General features: G+C 42.1%; 1 protein-coding gene across 3 annotated transcripts in view; it reads right to left on the bottom strand.

The window, feature by feature from the left end:
* The window catches only part of GRK3 (G protein-coupled receptor kinase 3), a 117,176-nt gene that overhangs the window by 24,554 nt on the left and 74,564 nt on the right, over positions 1 to 18,058 (bottom strand). For 2 of the 3 annotated variants that reach the window (XM_032769842.2, XM_075060092.1), the window contains 3 exons: positions 15,763 to 15,862; positions 4,214 to 4,292; positions 2,665 to 2,795 (listed from right to left, as the gene is read on the bottom strand). In XM_032769842.2, the coding sequence (XP_032625733.1) occupies positions 2,665 to 2,795; positions 4,214 to 4,292; positions 15,763 to 15,862 (310 nt within the window). The remainder of the gene's footprint in view (positions 1 to 2,664; positions 2,796 to 4,213; positions 4,293 to 15,762; positions 15,863 to 18,058) is intronic. The other variant, XM_075060091.1, reaches the window with a different exon arrangement.

An 18,058-nucleotide genomic window follows, 5' to 3' on the forward strand; every position in this document is an offset into this window, starting at 1 on the left:
GTAGAAGAAATAATTTTTCAACTTGTTTTTAGGGGTGGTGAGGAAGTTTTAGAAAAGTCTTAGTACAGGGTCTCCAAAAACTGCTAGGGTTTTATGAGTGAGGACCTCACAGACCAGAACTGGCTGAATTCAAGGGGAGCCATCTACTATTCCAATCTGATAATAAGTATTACCTATCTTGCTACCTAGGGTTTGCCAACACTGGTAACCTTCTGTTTGGCAAGAACCAAGATGGAAACTTGGTAATTTTGTTTCCTTTTTATGAAAATATCTGTGGGCCTCAGAACCTTCTGGAACCTGGGATCTCTATGGTCCAAAAAGAATGTACGTACATGTTACAGAAAGAATAAAATACATAACACAAGGATATTAACCTCTTTCTTTGTCTAATACTTTGAAAGACAATGATTAAGTTATGCCTGCCAGAAGAGTTTAACCTAAAAGGCTATTTCTCGTCTATGTAGCCAGCTACTAATTTTCCAGCAAAACATTTTGAAAACAGTAAGATTCAGAATTAGAATTAAAATATACAAGTTTTCAAATGGGAAAGACTATAGGTCACCTGATCCCCGAAATGCTAATTCAGTGGGAACCTCTTCTTTTCTGCAGGTATTCTCTAGTGAAATTATTCCTTAAATACACATCATATTGAGCTTTAACTCCCTTATACTATCAGCTTCCACAATATCACCGGATACCCTATACTACATAGTAACAAATCTCTGAGTGAAAAAGTTCTTTCTGGTGTCTAACCTATTACTCTCTTTTCTTAGTATCAGAGGGGTAGCTGTGTTAGTCTGGATCTGTAAAAAGCAGCTAAGAGTCCCATGGCACCTTATAGACTAACAGATGTATTGGAGCATGAGCTTTTGTGGGTGAATACACACTTCGTTAGACGCATGCATCTGATGAAGTGGGTATTCACCCACGACAGCTTAAGCTTATGCTCCAATACATCTGTTAGTTGATAAGGTGCCACAGGACTCTTTGTTTCTCTTTTCTTAATTACTAATTAAATCTCAGGTTATAACTTTAAGGTGAAATTCACTCCAAGGTACAAAGACAAGGGCCTAAAGACTTAAATAATGCATACAGCCTTTTGTTCATCCTCTGCCTCTCAAACTGTAAATAGGCTATTTTTGATCCCATTCTATCCCCTTAAGACACCTTTGTACTATGAGCTGGTATTCAGGCAATTCCCCACATTCCCTCCCCAAACAAACATATTCCCTCAAGGCTGACCATTAGAGCCCTGCAAATCTGTGGTTATCCGCTTTATATCACGTTAGCAAATCGCAGATTGGATGCAGATACACATTTTGTATCTGTGCAGGGCTCTACTGACCATGTACCTTTCTTCTTGTGATTTCCCTTCTTTTCCTATCAGAAGTTCTGATACGGTTGATACTTAAGCGAAACTTACTCTTTATTGTAATGCATTACAGACATTTATGTGAAACAGTTATTAGAAAATTCAAAACAAACTTTGAAAGAAGTAATCAACATTCTCCCAACATTTGGTGTCAGAAATGATTCTGGATACAAAAAGGGTTTTCATTAAGTTTCTTATATTCCCTAGGTTTAGGGTTACCATATTTGAACACTGGAAAAAGAGGACACTCCACAAGCCCCCCACCCCACCCCAACTCCACCCCTTCCCCGCCCCCATTTCAATTCCTTCCCCAAATCCCCACCCCGGCCCCGCCTCCTCCCCTGAGCGCGCCAAATTCCCCCTCCTCCTCGTTCCTCCCAGCCACCTGAAACAGCCACCTCCCCCTGGGCTCCAACTTTCCCGGCTCCTGCCGCTCTCCAGCCCGTATGCCCTCAGCCGGGCGCTTCCCCCATGCAGCAGCAGCCAGAGCCGAGGGGACAGAAAGTTGCTTCAGGCCCTGGGCCTGCCCCGAGCTGGGCAACCCAGCCCCAACGCGCTCCCACCTGCGAGGCCGCATCCCAGCAGTGGGTTCCCTCTCTGGCTGGGCTGGAGCAGAGAAGTGCTGCGTGCATGGCCCAGGCTTTGTCCCCGGGCTTGGGGGCCTTCACCCCATTCCCAGTCAGACCCAGCAAGGCTGCGGTAGCTCAGGCGGGGCGGCTGCGGGAGACGCTACAGCATGGGCCCTTCCCGGGGGAGGGGGAAGAAGCTCAGGCTTCTGGGACCCACCGCCATGTGCCAAGAAACTTTCCTGTGTGCCGGGACCTTCCCCCCAGCCAGCGGCTCCTCGTAGGGGGCAGGAGAAGGCAGCCCCGGCTGCACGGACCACTGGCAGGGGCGCTCCTGGCATGGCCAGGCGTAGGGGGAAGACTGAGGATCTGCCAGAGCCGCGGGAGATGCTTGGAGGAGGGAGAAGCAGCCGCGGGTCCCCTGCACCCGCAGCTGGCTGCAGAGATGTCACCACTCCTAGCCTTGGGGCTGCAGCAGCACTGGGGGCGAGGGGAGGTTGCAATCTGCAGGCTGCAGCAAGCTACACCCGAAGAGAAGAGAGGGGCAGTGGGTAGAGTTATCATATGTCCATATTTTCCAGATGTTTTTATATATTTAAAAAATTCTCCTGGACGGCGATTAACAACTAAAAACCCAGACATGTCCAGGAAAATACAAACATATGGTAACCCTACTTAGGTTGTTCTTCACTACCCTACAACTGGCTGCATAAATAAAATGGTTACCTTCAAGTCTCTGTATACAACAAATCGATTGTGCATGTGTTCTAAGCCTAGGATGATTTCAGTAGCATAAAACCTCATCTCCTTCTCAGAAAACACCCCGTGCTGTGAGAGGTGGTAGTGCAAATCTCCTCCTAGAATTAGAAAAACTGGGATGTAATTCATAAAAATTGGAATAGTAAAGTCCCGTTACATTGGCAGGTGGAAAGCTGTATTATACAGAGCTATGCAAGGAGGAAGATAAAAGTTTACTAATTTGTAGGTTCCGTCGACTTGTGTGACAGGAAGGAGCTTGGATTCACACATTCAGGCCCTTGCAGGGGATGCTTTCATGCATTTGAGCGTACATGTTGGCAATAATCCAAGAAATTAGTAAATCCAAGTAGATACTCTACAAATAAAGAGCAAATATCACTTCGTTTTAAACATGAATTCATATCACTCATGTTTGCTCCTCTTTAGTGACTGCTTGCAGTGAACACTCCAGAAATCAAGTGTCACTTGCAGTGAATTTCCAAGTCACATATGTGGGTTTGCAAAGAAATTAAATTCTCTATTTGCACATGGAAATATTCATGCTGGAAGAGCTTGCAGATTTATCCAGTCAGGGAACAGACACAGCACAAGGTGACTTATCCCAACTACAAGATGATGAATAATTGTATAGAACTGTTCATGATCAAACTGCAGATTTAAAATAATGAGCCATAACTACTTTCACAGAATCATAGACTGCAAGGCCAGAAGGGCAAACTGTGATCATCTAGTCTGACCTCCTGTGTAACATAGGCCAGAGAACTGTCCCAAAATAATTTTTAGGGCAATCTGAATAATCAACTACCATTTTGACTTCAATGAGATTACTCATATGCATACAGTTACAGACATTCTTCATTGTTTACATGATCTGATCCTTAAATTACAGAGCAATGTGTCACGGTGCACCCTAGCAACTGAAGGCATCTCACTGCAGGATCAGGATCAAAAAGCAATCCCCTAAACTGCTAAGAAACGTCAGGTACCACTAACTTGCAAGATCTTCTGCCTTGGACACTGTGGATCACTTTGTGTCTCAGCTTCACCTTTATTCTAAAGCTTCCATGACTCTGCTTTCCTCATTCTCCTGCTTTGCTGACGGTTCCTTCATTATTTTCTTGGGTGCCTCCCCATGTTCTCTGTTGTCATCCTTGAGTTCTACATCCAATCTTTCTGCATGCTATCTCAAGGAGACCTTATCAACTGCCACTTTTATTTCTAGAATTTCCCAACCTACCTCCCCCTCTTCTCTCTTCTTCTATCTATGGCTGCCTCTCAGATCTCTCTCCTGAACATCCGAAATTTATCTAAATTAGACATTGTCAATCTGTTTCTAAACCTTTTCCATTTCTTCCCTTCTATTTCTCCACTGCCCTCCCATTTCTCACAGGCTCACAATCTCAGGGTTTTCTCTGGTTCTTCACCTTCCTTCCTCTCCTCTTCTATCAAGCTCTCCATGAGCCCTGTCATATCCTTCACCGTTACCAGAACGGTTCCTTGCATCAACTTTGCTTACCATTCATCAGGTCCAGGATGAAGCAGAGTTTGTCAGGGGTGTGGAAGGCATAGGTCATACACACTATAAAAGGGCAGTCCTGTAAAGGAAATCAATCCAGAGTTTACCTCACATGATATGCAGTGCCCTTGTTACATTAAGATATCTTCTAAAATGATTTCTGTTTTCTATCTATACACTTTGATGTACTCTATATGCAGTTTGGCAAAAGCTAATATTTTCCTGTTTTCAAAACAAATATACAAAATGAATATAGGAAATCAAATACTGCAACTACTGACACAATTCTCTTCTGAAGATTTGCAACCCCAAGAAGCACTCTCACAGATCACGTTCCAACATTTCTACAGAAGGAGGAAGTGTGACCTATGTTCCCATTAGCCTTATAATTACAAAAAATATGTTAAAGCTCGTAAACTATGCAAGAGCCTAGGAAGTAACCAGTAGGGTCCCTTTGGGAATGGAAAAGAAGGGTGGGAGACAGATTACAGGAATGAATTTGTATGGAAAATTCTGATAATTAGAACAGGTAATTTTATCCTTACATGCAAATTAAGTTTCTATACATTGATGAAATTCAATCCAGTCAACTAGGCTGCTCTGACAGTCATAAAGAGCAGGCAATTTAGAATTTTGGTGCCCTCTGGTGATCATGTAAAACTTCCCTCAGCTCCTCAGTTGTCTTACAACAACTAGGAACTAGGTCGATTAATCTGCGATTAATCACAGTTTTAATTGAACTGTTAAACAACAGAATACCAATTGAAAAGTATTAAGAACATAAGAACGGCCGTACCGGGTCAGACCAAAGGTCCATCTAGCCCAGTATCTGTCTACCGACAGTGGCCAATGCCAGGTGCCCCAGAGGAAGTGAAGCTAACAGGCAATGATCAAGTGATCTCTCTCCTGCCATCCATCTCCATCCTCTGATGAACAGAGGCTCTATGGGACACACATTCCTTACCCATCCTGGCTAATAGCCATTTATGGACTTAGCACATGAATTTTATCCAGTTCCTTTTAAACATTGAGTTATAGTCCTAGCTTCAACAACTCCTCAGGTAAGGAGTTCCACAAGTTGACTGTGAACTGAAGTGAAGAAGAGCTTTCCTTTTTATTGTTTAACCTGCTGCCTATTAATTTCATTGGTGACCCTAGTCTTGTATAATAGGAATAAGTAAATAACTTTTCCTATCCACTTTCTCCAATCACTCATGAATTTTTATATACCTCTATCAACATTCCCCCCTTAGTCTCCTCTTTTCCAAGCTGAAGAGGCCTAGCTCTTTAATCTTTTCCTCGTATGGGACCATGCTCTCCAAACCCCTAATCATTTTAGTTGCCCCTTTTCTGAAACTTTTCTAGTGCAGAATATCTTTTTTGAGGATGAGGAGACCACATCTGTACACAGTATTCGAGATGTGGGCGTACCATGGATTTATATAAGGGCAATAATATATTTCTCAGTCTTATTCTCTATCCCCTTTTTAATGATTTCCTAACATCCTGTTTGCTTTTTTGACCACTCTGCTGCACGCTGCATGGACATCTTCAGAGAACTATCCACGATGATCCAAGATTCTTTTTTCCTGACTCGTTGTAGCTAAATTAGCCCCCATCATATTGTATGTATAGTTGGGGTTATTTTTTCCAGTGTGCATTAATTTTACATTTATCCACATAAAATTTCATTTGCCATTTTGTTGCCCAATCACTTAGTTTTGTGAGATCTTTTGAAGTTCTTCACAATCTGCTTTGGTCTTAACTATCTTGAAGCAGTTTAGTATCATCTGCAAACTTTGCCACCTCACTGTTTTACCCCTTTCTCCAGATCATTTATGAATAAATTGAATAGAATTGGTCCTAGAGACTGACCCTTGGGGAACACCACTAGTTACCCCTCTCCATTCTGAGAATTTACCATTAATTCCTCCCTTTGTTCCCTGTCTTTTAACCAGTTCTCAATCCATGAAAGGACCTTCCTTTTATCCCATGACAGCTTAATTTACGTAAGAGCCTTTGGTGAGGGACCTTGTCAAAGGCTTTCTGGAAATCTAAGTACACTATGTCCACTGGATCCCCCTTGTCCACATGTTTGTTGACCCCTTCAAAGAACTCTAATAGATTAGTAAGACACGATTTCCCTTTACAGAAACCATGTTGACTATTGCTCAACAGTTTATGTTTTTTCTATGTGTCTGACAATTTTTATTCTTAACTATTGTTTCGACTAATTTGCCCAGTAACTGACGTTAGACTTACCGGTCTGTAATTGCCGGGATCACCTCTAGAGCCCTTTTTAAATATTGGTGTTACATTAGCTAACTTCCAGTCATGGGTACCGAAGCCGATTTAAAGGACAGGTTACAAACCTTAGTTAATAGTTCCGCAACTTCACATTTGAGTTCTTTCAGAACTCTTGGGTGAAATGCCATCTGGTCCCGGTGACTTGTTAATGTTGAGTTTATCAATTAATTCCAAAACCTCCTCTAGTGACACTTCAATCTGTGACAGTTCCTCAGATTTGTCACTACAAAAGCCGGCTCAGGTTTGGGAATCTCCCTAACATCCTCAGACCGTGAAGACTGAAGCAAAGAATCCATTTAGTTTTCTCCGCAATGACTTTATCGTCTTTAAGCGCTCCTGTTTGTATGTTTCGATCGTCGAGGGGCCCCACTCCAGGGTTTTGGTTGTTTAGCAGGCTTCCTGCTTCTGATGTACTTAAAAAACATTTTTGTTACCTTTGGGAAGTTTTTGGCTAGCCGTTCTTCAAACTCCTCTTTGGCTTTTTCTTATTACACTCTTGCACTTAAGCTGGCAGTGTTGTTGGTCCTTTCTATTTGCCTCACTAGGATTTGACTCCACATTTTTAAAGGAAGTCTTTTTATCTCTCACTGCTTCTTTTACATGGTTGTTAAGCCATCGGTGGCTCTTTTTTAGTTCTTTTACTGTGTTTCTTAATTTGGGGGTATACATTGAAGTTGGGCCTCTATTATGGTGTCTTTAAAAAGGCCCATGCAGACTTGCAGGGATTTCACTTTAGTCACTGTACTTTTTAACTTTCCTGTTTAACTAAACCCCTCATTTTTGCATAGTTTCCCCTTTTGACCAAAATTAAATGCCACAGTGTTGGGCTGTTGAGATGTTCTTCCCCACACAGGGATGTTGAATGCTATTGTATTATGGTCACTATTTCCAAGCGGTCCTGCTATAGTTACCTCTTAGACCAGCTGTTCCTGCACTCCACTCAGGATTAAATCTAGAGTGCCTCTCCTCCAATTGTGGGTTCCCGTACCAGCTGCTCCATGAAGCAGTCATTTAAAGTATCGAGAAATTTTATCTCTGCATTTCGTCCTGAAGTGAAATGTTCCCAGTCAATATGGGGATAATTGAAATCCCCACTATTATTGGGTTCTTAATTTTTGATAGCCTCTCTAATTTCCCTTAGCATTTCATCATCACTGTTACTGTCCTGGTCAGGTGGTCGATAATAGATCCTAATGTTATATTTTTTATTAGAGCATGACATTTCTATCCATAGCGATTCTATGGAACATGTGGATTCACTTAAGATTTTTACTTCATTTGAATCTACATTTTCTTTCACATATAGTGCCACTCCTCCCCCTGCAGACCTGTTCTGTCCTTTCCGATATATTTTGTACCCTGGAATGATTGTGTCCATTGATTGCTCTCAGTCCACCAGGGTTTCTGTGATGCCTATTATATCAATATCCTCCTTTATCACCAGGCACTCTAGTTCACCCAGCTTATTATTTAGACTTCTAGCATTTGTGTACAAGTACTTTAAAAAACTTGTCCCTGTTTATTTTGTCTGCCCTTTTCTGAATTGGTGCCAGATTCTTTTTTATGTGACTGTTTTATCATCTGATCGGCCCTTACATTATCCCTTCCATCCTCTGCTCCTGACTATAACCTGGAGATTCTCTATCATCAGACTCTCCCTAGGAGAAGTCTGTGTCCGATCCACATGCTCCTCTGCAGCAGTCGGCTTTCCCCCATCTCTTAGTTTAAACACTGCTCTACAACCTTTTTTAATGCTTAGTGCCAGCAGTCTGGTTCACTCCGGTTTAGGTGGAGCCCATCTCTGCTGTATAGGCTCCCCCCATTCCCAAAAGTTTCCCCAGTTCCTAATGAACGTAAACCCTCCCCTCTACTCCCATTGTCTCATCCACGCATTGAGGCTCTGAAGCTCTGCCTGCCTACCTGGCCCTGCGCGTGGAACTGGAAGCGTTTTGAGAATGCCACCATAGAGGGTCCTGGATTTCAGTCTCTTCCCTAGCAGCGCTAAATTTGGCTTCCAGGACATCTCTCCTACCCCTGTCCTATTGTCATTGGTTACCGTACATGTACCACGACCACCGGCTCCTCCCCAGCACTACACGTAAGTCTGTCTAGATGGCTCGAGAGATCCGCAACCTTCGCACCAGGCTGGCAAGTCACCATACGAAGGGTTCTCCCGGTCATCCAAACCCAGCTATCTATGCTTCTAAGATCGAATCTCCCATTACTAACACCCCTGCCTTTTTCCTAGCAACTGGAGTTCCCTTCCCTAGAGAGGTAACCTCAGTGCGAGAGGCAACCCAGCACCATCTGGAATGGAGGAGGGTCCCAACTATGGGAAGGTTTCCCTCTGCTCCCATTGACTGCTCTGTTTCCCTGGGCCCTTTTCTTCCTCCTCAACAGCACAGAGGCTGTCTGAGCGGAGGTGGGACAATTCCAGTGTCCCGAAAGCCTCATCAACATACCTCTCTGCCTCTCTTAGCTCCTCCAGTTCCACCACCCTGGCCTCCAAAGTCCGTACGTGGTCTCTGAGGCCAGGAGCTCCTGGCACCGACTGCACACATACTGCCACCCACCCACAAGGCAGGTAATCATACATGCTACACTCAGTGCAATAAACTGGATAGCCCCCACTCTGCTGCTGGGGCTTCTGCTGCATTGTCCTCCTAGTTAATGAAAGGGTGGTTTAAAGAAATACTTTGGATGTTTTTTTCTACATTTTCATATATATGCGTAGTCTTCTGTGTTGTAATTGAAATCAAAGGGCATATTATTTTTTATTACAAATAATTTGCACTGTAAACAAAAGAAATCGTAGTTTTTTCAATCACCTCATACAAGCACTGTAGGGCAATCTCTTGTTGTGAAAGTGCAAACTTACAATGCAGAATTTTTTTGTTACATAACTCAAAAACAAACCAATGTAAAACTTCAGAGCCTACAAGTCCACCTCAGTCCTACTTCTTTGTTCGCCAATCACTAAAGACAAACAAGTTTGCTTACATTTACAGGAGATAATGCTTCCCTCTTCTTATTTACAATGTAACCAGAAAGTGAGAACAGGCATTTGCATGGCACTTTTGTAGCTGCATTACAAGGTATTTACGTGCCAGATATGCTAAACATTTGTATGCCCTTCATGCTGCAGCCACCATTCCTAGAGGACATGCTCCATGCTGATGATGCTCATTTAAAAAAAATGAATTAATTAAATTTATTTCATGTGTTATAGGGCACGACCTTCGTGCTTTTGGAACGGGATCGTGGGGATTGGACCCCAGGACCCACTCTGTTCACGGCTGGTCAGGGAGGTGCAATTTGTCGACAAATCACACAGAAGAAGCGGTACCTCACCAATGTGAGATTTTCTACAAGATAACTACAGCCAACTTGACCCAAGGTTAGGAATCTGAAGTGCCTTCCAAAATCTGATCGGGACGGGGTGTGAGCATGCTTTCAGAAGTCTTAAGAGCAAACACTCTGATGCAGAACTACAGAACCTGAACCACCAAAAAAGAAAATCAATCTCTGGCTGGTGGCATCTGACTTTGATTATGAAAATGAACATGCATCGGTCCGCTCTGCTTTGGATTTGTGTATTGCCAGCAACCCATCATCAGCCTGGATGCATGTGCCCTGGAATGGTGGCCTGGTGGCTGATGAATGAAGGGACATATGAATCTTTAGAGTATCTGGCATGTAAATATCTTGCGATGCCGGCTACAACACTGCTGTGAGAACATCTGTTCTCACTTTCAGGTGACATTCTAAACAAGAAGCAGGCAGCATTTTCTCCTGAAAATATAAACAAACTTGTTTGTCTGAGTGATTGGCTGAACAAGAAGTAGGACTGAATGGACTTGCAGGCTCTAAAATTTCACATTGTTTAATTTTGAATGTAGTTTTTTAACATAATTCTACATTTGTAAGTTCAACTTTCATGATAAAGAGATTGCACTACATTATTTGTATTAGGTGAACTGAAAAATACTATTTCTTTTGGGGTTTTTTACAGTGTGAATACTTGTAATCAAAATAAATATAAAGTGAGAACTGTACACTTCGTATTCTGTGTTGTAATTAAAATCAATATATTTGAAAATGTAATAAGATAAGCTACAATTGAATGTAGTTTGTTCTTATTAGAAAAGGAAAGTTAAGGGAGGTAATGGTGTTTTAACACAGACCTGAGGGACCACTGACCTAGTACCTATTCTGTCTGGATGACAATTTGCTATTTTTTTGGTAGAAAATCTACTATTGTGAAACAAAAAAATTTTAACAGGTTTTTTGTACAAGCCCTTCTTCAACTCAAATACTGGGCATGGTTTTCTGACTTATAATACTTTTCGCTTTCATAGCACCTGTTAAAGATCTCAGAGCACTTTTTAAACCTTCAGATTCAGAAAACCTCTTTGAGGTACAGTATTATACCTATTTTACAGATGAGAAAAAACAAGGCACCAAGATGTATTAAGAATTGACTTCCTCAGGTCATGCAGATAGTGAGTGGCAATGCAAGTAATAAAAGGAGTTAAAGTGACTGATGCACAGTCCTGTGTTTTCTCTTTCTAGACCAGGAATCCACTTAATAAAGGTTTTGGATTTACAGTTAAAGAGATTCTAAGATGAACTTCCAGCCTCCCTCTCTCAAAACGGAGGCATGAGAAGGAGTCTGACTTCCTTAGATAAAATGCACTAGTGAGGTGCAAACCTTTTTGCTTTGAGAGGACCCAACTTACGGAGGCAATTGGCACCAAGAAGAAACTAAATTCCAAGATGACACCTTCCTGCAAAACTTCAACATTTATTCTTTTTATCTGAGATTTTACTTTGCCTGAAAATTTCTGACAGATGAGAAAAACAGTGACTTGTAAGGCAAAGCAGATGGGAGAGCTGAAAAGATATCACATGATCACCAGAGGGCAATGAAATTCTGATCTGCCTCATTGTTCTGCCCACTCAGCTGTTCACACTGAGATTAAACAATGTGGAAAAATGAAGTCAAAGCCACACAATTTTGTTTAAGAGCTAGTCTTCGCTAGCAACGTTAAAGCACTGCCGCAGCAGCACTTTAACGTGGCTGTGTAATCGCAGCACTAGTGCTAAAAAAACCACCTCCATGCGGGGAGCCCTGCTCCCAGTGTTAGTGCACTGTCTACACTGCCACTTTACAGCGCTGAAACGTGCAGAGCTCAAGGGGGTGTTTTTTCACACCCCCAGAGAGAAAGCTGTAGCGCTGTGAAGTGGCAGTGTAGACAAGGTCTAAGAGTGAATGACCAATATTCAGTACAATTCTTACATGTATCAGGCTTGTAAAAATGTAGGTTTTAACATATTAACACAAACCTCACTCAAGTCAAAGGACCACTGTATCATGGAATGTATTAATTGAATCAGATTAACCTTCTCCTGTGTCCCATACAAACATGGTGGCAAGGACTGTTCATAGGAATATGCAGTGCTGTACAAAATTTGAGATAAAACTTCAAGGTGTGCTCTAACTACTCTCTTGTATATTTAGGGGGTAAATGTAAAAGGCTTCAGAAAACATCTTTGGGACGACTAAGACATATAAAATCCTGTACTGAAAATATCTTTTAAAGCAATAAAAGGTGTCTCTGTAACAGGCTACTCTGAATGGTAACTTTTATAACACCAGTATTTGTATTTCATTAGCATATAAGGATCCAGTCAGGGATCAGGGATCAACCATGCTAAGTACTACACAGACACATAACAAAAAGATGATCCCTGCCCCAAAGAGCTCACCATTTAATTATCAGATGAGAAATAGGCGAATACATCTGGGGGGGAGGACACAAGGTAACAGTGACACAATAAAGCAGCAGTTACAGCACATTATTTGCCTGGTCATTTTTGCTGCTTATGTGATTAAAACATACACTAAATGAAGGGTACAGAGAGGAACAGTGAAGAGTGCCAAAAATCTGTATGGAGATATTAAAAATGAAATATCAAATCTTCCTAGCCAAGTGTTCTTTGCTGGCTGACAGCCTGGCCTCTGCTGCAACAGTTGCATCTATTTCGGACAAGATATAGTTGGTCTTCTCGAACATGTAAAAACACATGGCTCATCTATGCACCTCTGATCCAATGCTGGGAGTTCCACTCTGTCCTGAGAACATCTCCCTGAGCTAGGTTCAGAAGGAAACCCAGCCCTTTAGTCCAGGCATTAGGTTTCTGACTCAAATCCTAGGAAGAAATTGTGTTTTTAGCTACTAAACCAAAATATTCAGAAAAGGACATCTCCCCCATCAACTGGGTCAGATTTTTCAAGGCCATATGGTCAGGAGCTCTTGCACTTCTACAGAAGAAGACAGCAGAGAGAAAGATGACAAGAAGCTGCTTTTGCTTTTTAACCCCGCCCCTCCCTTGAACCATATCGATTTTCTCTTTTTTGCATTTATTCCCGAGTACCACCCTGCCTGGAAACCATGAGGTGGTTACCCTGGGCTGCTGCTTGCTACTGCAGCTACACTGCTATTTTGGTACAATGAGAGCTAGGGCAAGTATGTCTGCTCAAGCTGGGAATCACACCCCCAGCCTTTAAGACATCTGGTGGAATATTCTGAGCCATGCCAGTGGAACTGTGAGTATGTCTACATTGCAATTTAAAAGCCATGGTTGGCCCATGCCAGCTGACTCAGGCTCCCAGGGCTAAGGTTTAAGTTTTGTTTAATCGTAGTGTAGATGTTCAGGCTCGGGCTGCAGCCCAAGCTCTGGGATCCTCCCACTTTGCAGGGTACTAGAACCCAGGCTCCAGCCCAAGCCCAAACGTCTACACCACATTACACAGCCTCACAACCCGAGTCCCACAAGCCCGAGTCAGCTGGTCCAGGCCAGCCATGAGTTTTTAATTGCAATGCAGACACACCTTGTGCGGCTGAAAAGCATGTGCAGGCATGACATGGGCTGCAGGGGAAGAGGCCTTATAGAGGCTAATGCCCCTTGTGTTCTTCAGGGGGAAAATCTGTCACTCTAGTGGAACAGGGAGAACAAGTCTGCCTGGGGTAGACTGGCACTCCTATCCGTGCCTCTCAGCAGTATCTATCACTGCTTATAGGGCGATTTGATGGCTCACTCTCTGAGCCAAACAACCTCAAAATCAGGTGCCTGGGACCAAGCTGTACTTCTGAAACCAGAGACCCATTTTGCATCTTGTAAATTTCCTTGATGTGAGCAGCCCTTTTTGTGGGGACAGTTCTTTGGGTTCTCTGAAGACTCAGGGTAAGGAATTAAAACAGGAGCAAGAATAAATATATAGGACATGTGGAATGAAGGCATGTGGAGAGAAAGGGATTGTCACTTAGAGAAATATACCCTCCACCCCACCAAATCACCACCACAGGCTGCAGAGACAAGAGAGAGAAACAATTAGAAGAGCTGATGTTCTGTTACATGAGTGGATTCCATGGCTGACAGCCCAGGTGCCACATGGTCCACATGCACAGTCACAGACCATTGGTGAAGACAGTCAGTGTGCATTTAAAAGAAAAATTACCATTAAGCATGTCATAATAACAAGGTTCAGCACGAAATGAATGCTCTCAAACATTGCTGAGAATGCAGAGACAAAAATCAATTGTATGTAATCTCACTGAGATACAGAATATCTTCTCTTTGAGAACACAGCAAATTTTTCCAGTAAAAACTTTGTTATCCAGCATAGTGGGTGAATGGGGGGGGGGGGGGGGATGACAGTTAATCAAAAATTCCAGTTAACTAAGAGTTCTACTTACCAATGGAATCCCAATTTTCAAAGAATTAGAAAACAATAAAATGAATAAAGTACAGAATAGTGTACGAGTATTCACCAATCCAGTAGTCGTACTGCACGGCAGAGGGGTTAGTTTTCTGAAGCACTTAGGTATATACAGGTAAAGTTTTCTATACAGTAGGTTATCTTATGACACTACATATCACTATGGGCAGTGCACTAAAAATACACTTAACACTAAAACTGTACTGAACATAATTGAATCTTTGCTGATTCAGAAGGCACTTCAGGATCTTGCAGTGCCTCAGGGTCACCATTATCAACATTAATTATCACTGTAGATGTAGAAGGTGTAGGAGATTGGGCTGAATCTGTAATGACCCTATGACACACCCTGGAAGCTGCTTTTTTGAATAAATCCCTGATATCAACTTGCTCACTTGTCTTCTGCCTCTTTTGCATAGAAGTAGAGTGCAGAATGTGCAATTGCATAACCTCCTGGGCAGTATACTAGTCCCAGTTACTAGATTAAAGATTTGTATAGGGAGATATCAGAAATGCTAGTCAATAGAGCTTTCCAGTTGATAAAGTGCCGGATAATACAGCTTTTACTGTATTTGTTTTGGAGTTCTTTAATACCTACCAAGCAGCAGCAGTAATAATTTTGACAGCACAGACACACATTATCCAATAAGTCTATAACAAAATTATGGGCAATCCCTTCCATTTTTTAACTGGGCTGGGCCATGAGGATGTGCTTATACTGAGCTGCAAACTGTGAATCTCATTTGAACAAAGTAATCATCATGAGCAAAATTAACATTTCTACCAACATCCCCTGTAACCATGGTGACAAGAGCTGATTTTAGGGTTTATATAATGAAGTTATTGTACTCTGGAGGTTCTACCATTTCGAAGACTGTTTTATAATCACTTGGGGCAACATTCATTCTGTGGATTCCATTTGAACATCTCTTCTACATAACTCAAGTTTCCTTATATGGAAGGAGCTGTGAGACTCCAGAATTGTAGAATAAATACCAGAAATGTTTCCTTTTATATACAACGTTTGTGAAGTTTTTGATTTAAAACTGATCTAAATATCACATAGACAACTTTCCTATGTAAACTTGGCAGTTAATTCTACTTCCAGGGCCAAAGGACCAAAACAACAGAAGTAAGCAACAACAGAAAAACTGGAGAAGCTAATTTAATGTTTTGAGAGGATCAGTACATTAAAGATTGTTAGGCACTTTGAGAATTATTGATGAAAAGCACTATGTAAGAACTAGGTGGTATCATCATCATTTAATTTTTGTTTGGTTTCGGGTTTTGGTTTTGGTTTTGATCTTTGGGCACTTAACACCATTATCCTCTGGTCTGCTTTGACTTCCCCTACACCATACATGAATGAATTATTGGAATATGTATTCTACACAGTATTTTTGATACTACTTGCAAAAAAGAATTATAAAAGATGGAAAAAAAAATCCAGGATACTTACTCCAGTACTGACTAGTGACAGCATAATTCTTTCATTTAAGGCTAATGTTTCTCCTTGCTTCATCTTGATCCTCTTCTTATCTAAACATTTCATTGCATACCTGAAAATATTAATAATTCAGAAAAGCATATTGGAAAAGGTCCCCCACCCTCAATATTTTTCACCAACAATTCATGCCATCTATATAGGTAGATATATTTACAGTATACTGAGCAGAGACTTTAAAGACTTACATCTATATCAGAAGTCTCAAAATAGCATCTAGACAGACGGTATGTCTATACTGAAATCCAAGGTGAGATTGCAGTTTGGAGAAACATACCCGGGCTAACTCTACCCAGGCTAGCATGAAAACAAATAGCAGCATCGATGAGGAGGGGTGCGGGCTTCAGAGCAGACTAACATTGCGAGTAGGTTCATGTTTGTATGGCCTGCACAGAAGTCTGTGCCACCACATCTACAGTGTTGGCATGGCTAAAGCTAGAGCAAGCATGTCTGCATGAGCTGCAATTGCACCTCAGAGTGCAGTGTAAACAAACCCCTAGAGATCTACTCCAACATCTTCCGAGCATTGACACATTATTTTCAATCTCCCAATAGAGAGCTTTTCCTAGGATATCTAAAAAAAAAGTCTAAGGTAGCCAGCATCCAGACACCAGCGTGATCAAGGAATCATAAAAACACAGATTAGATAAATATCAGCAGTATATTTGGAGTATGAGTTAACAGGAATGTTTACATGGAGCCTATTTTGATTCCATATGAATCGGTGCTTTCACCTCTACCCAGAAGAGGTCTGCTAGGTTCAGACATTTCTTAAAAAATGAAAATGGTTTGTTTTCTACTACACAACAAATGGTCAGAGATACAAGAGAAGGCTTTTGTGTGTATCTTCCCTTACCGTATATCATGACTGTATGGCATTTTCAGACATGGAACGTGAGTGTTTAATGTTTTAATGAATAACAAGAGCACAATGACATGGATCCCAACAAGTCTACGAATCTGACAGAAATCTGCTAAAAACTGTCAGTGGCACCACAGGATGTTTGTCTGTAGAAATGCTCACACAGCCGACTCAGCAATTCCCAACATACTTAGGCAGCTCTTGTAATAAACTAAAAGGCAGTTACACCTCCTGATATGCCTGGAGCTCCTGTATACCCAAGGTTTGTGCAAACCTGGTATCTCTGAAAAGTGGGAGACTAGATTCTGGCTTATCCAGCTCAGGTGTGCTGAGAGAGAGTGGGGGAAGAAGCAGGGAGACCCTTCATTCCAAATCCCCCACACCCCAGATGACCAAGGCAGAATGGTGACCCTAGTTCTCTAAGTTCAAAGGGGTCTGGCTAGCGCATCCAGCAGTGTTCAACCGGATGAAGGGCATGAACGGGATCCTGCACCTTTTCTTCCATATGTCTGTCAGCATCTGTGCTAGGAGATCATATGTTGTATCTCTTACCAGAAATGAGTTTCATTAAGCACAATGTCACTGCCCTGCCCCTCCACCTCCCAGGCCCTTCAGTGCTCCTCCAGAATTCTCAGGGCAAACCAGCGGCGTGTCATTAAAAAATATTCTTTATAGAAGTGCCATACAAGTTGCAGCATAATGTAAATGTTTAACAACAATCCAGAGTGTGCATGCTGTGTGCAGACAGAAGGCCTCAAAGCAGCCCTGCTTTGCAACCACCACATACCATCAGTACTGCAGAGAATACAGAAGACCTGGATCATCTGTATGTAGTACACACATTTTACATTTCTAAGCCAGGAATGTGTATTTACCACAGATGCTCTTGTCCTTGCTTTCCGTGCTATGTTAGGAAGTTTTTAAATTACTTCTAGCACAGCCTTTTTAACATTAGCCCTTAATTGTCCCTTGGGGCTACTGACCGTGGTAAATGATCTGGGGTCATATAGGGCTAGTTGATGTCAATATCTCACTTCATCATTCTGATATAGCACCACTACGTTCTCTTCTAAGATATGCTGCTTTTAACACTAAGTTGGCTTCTGTTTACACTGCTCTTGGAGGAGCTGCTTTGGGAGCAGCCTCAGGTGTCTGTTTCTGGGTTATTGGAACACCAATGGCATTTACCTTGGTGGGATGGCTTCTCAAAGTCCTTGCAGACAGATAAGTGCAGCAGAGGCAGCCATCTAGAGTGAATGGGATTTAGATTAGGGATGGGTGAACAGGTTTGGATAAAGTAAGAACTAATCCAAACCTCTACCCAAAAGATGAACTTAACCTAAAGCTTTACGTCAGGTTTGGAAAAGTTTGGCTGACTTTTCTGCTTCT

This window comes from Chelonoidis abingdonii, chromosome 22, assembly GCF_003597395.2.
Source record: "Chelonoidis abingdonii isolate Lonesome George chromosome 22, CheloAbing_2.0, whole genome shotgun sequence".
Taxonomy (NCBI): domain Eukaryota; kingdom Metazoa; phylum Chordata; order Testudines; family Testudinidae; genus Chelonoidis; species Chelonoidis abingdonii.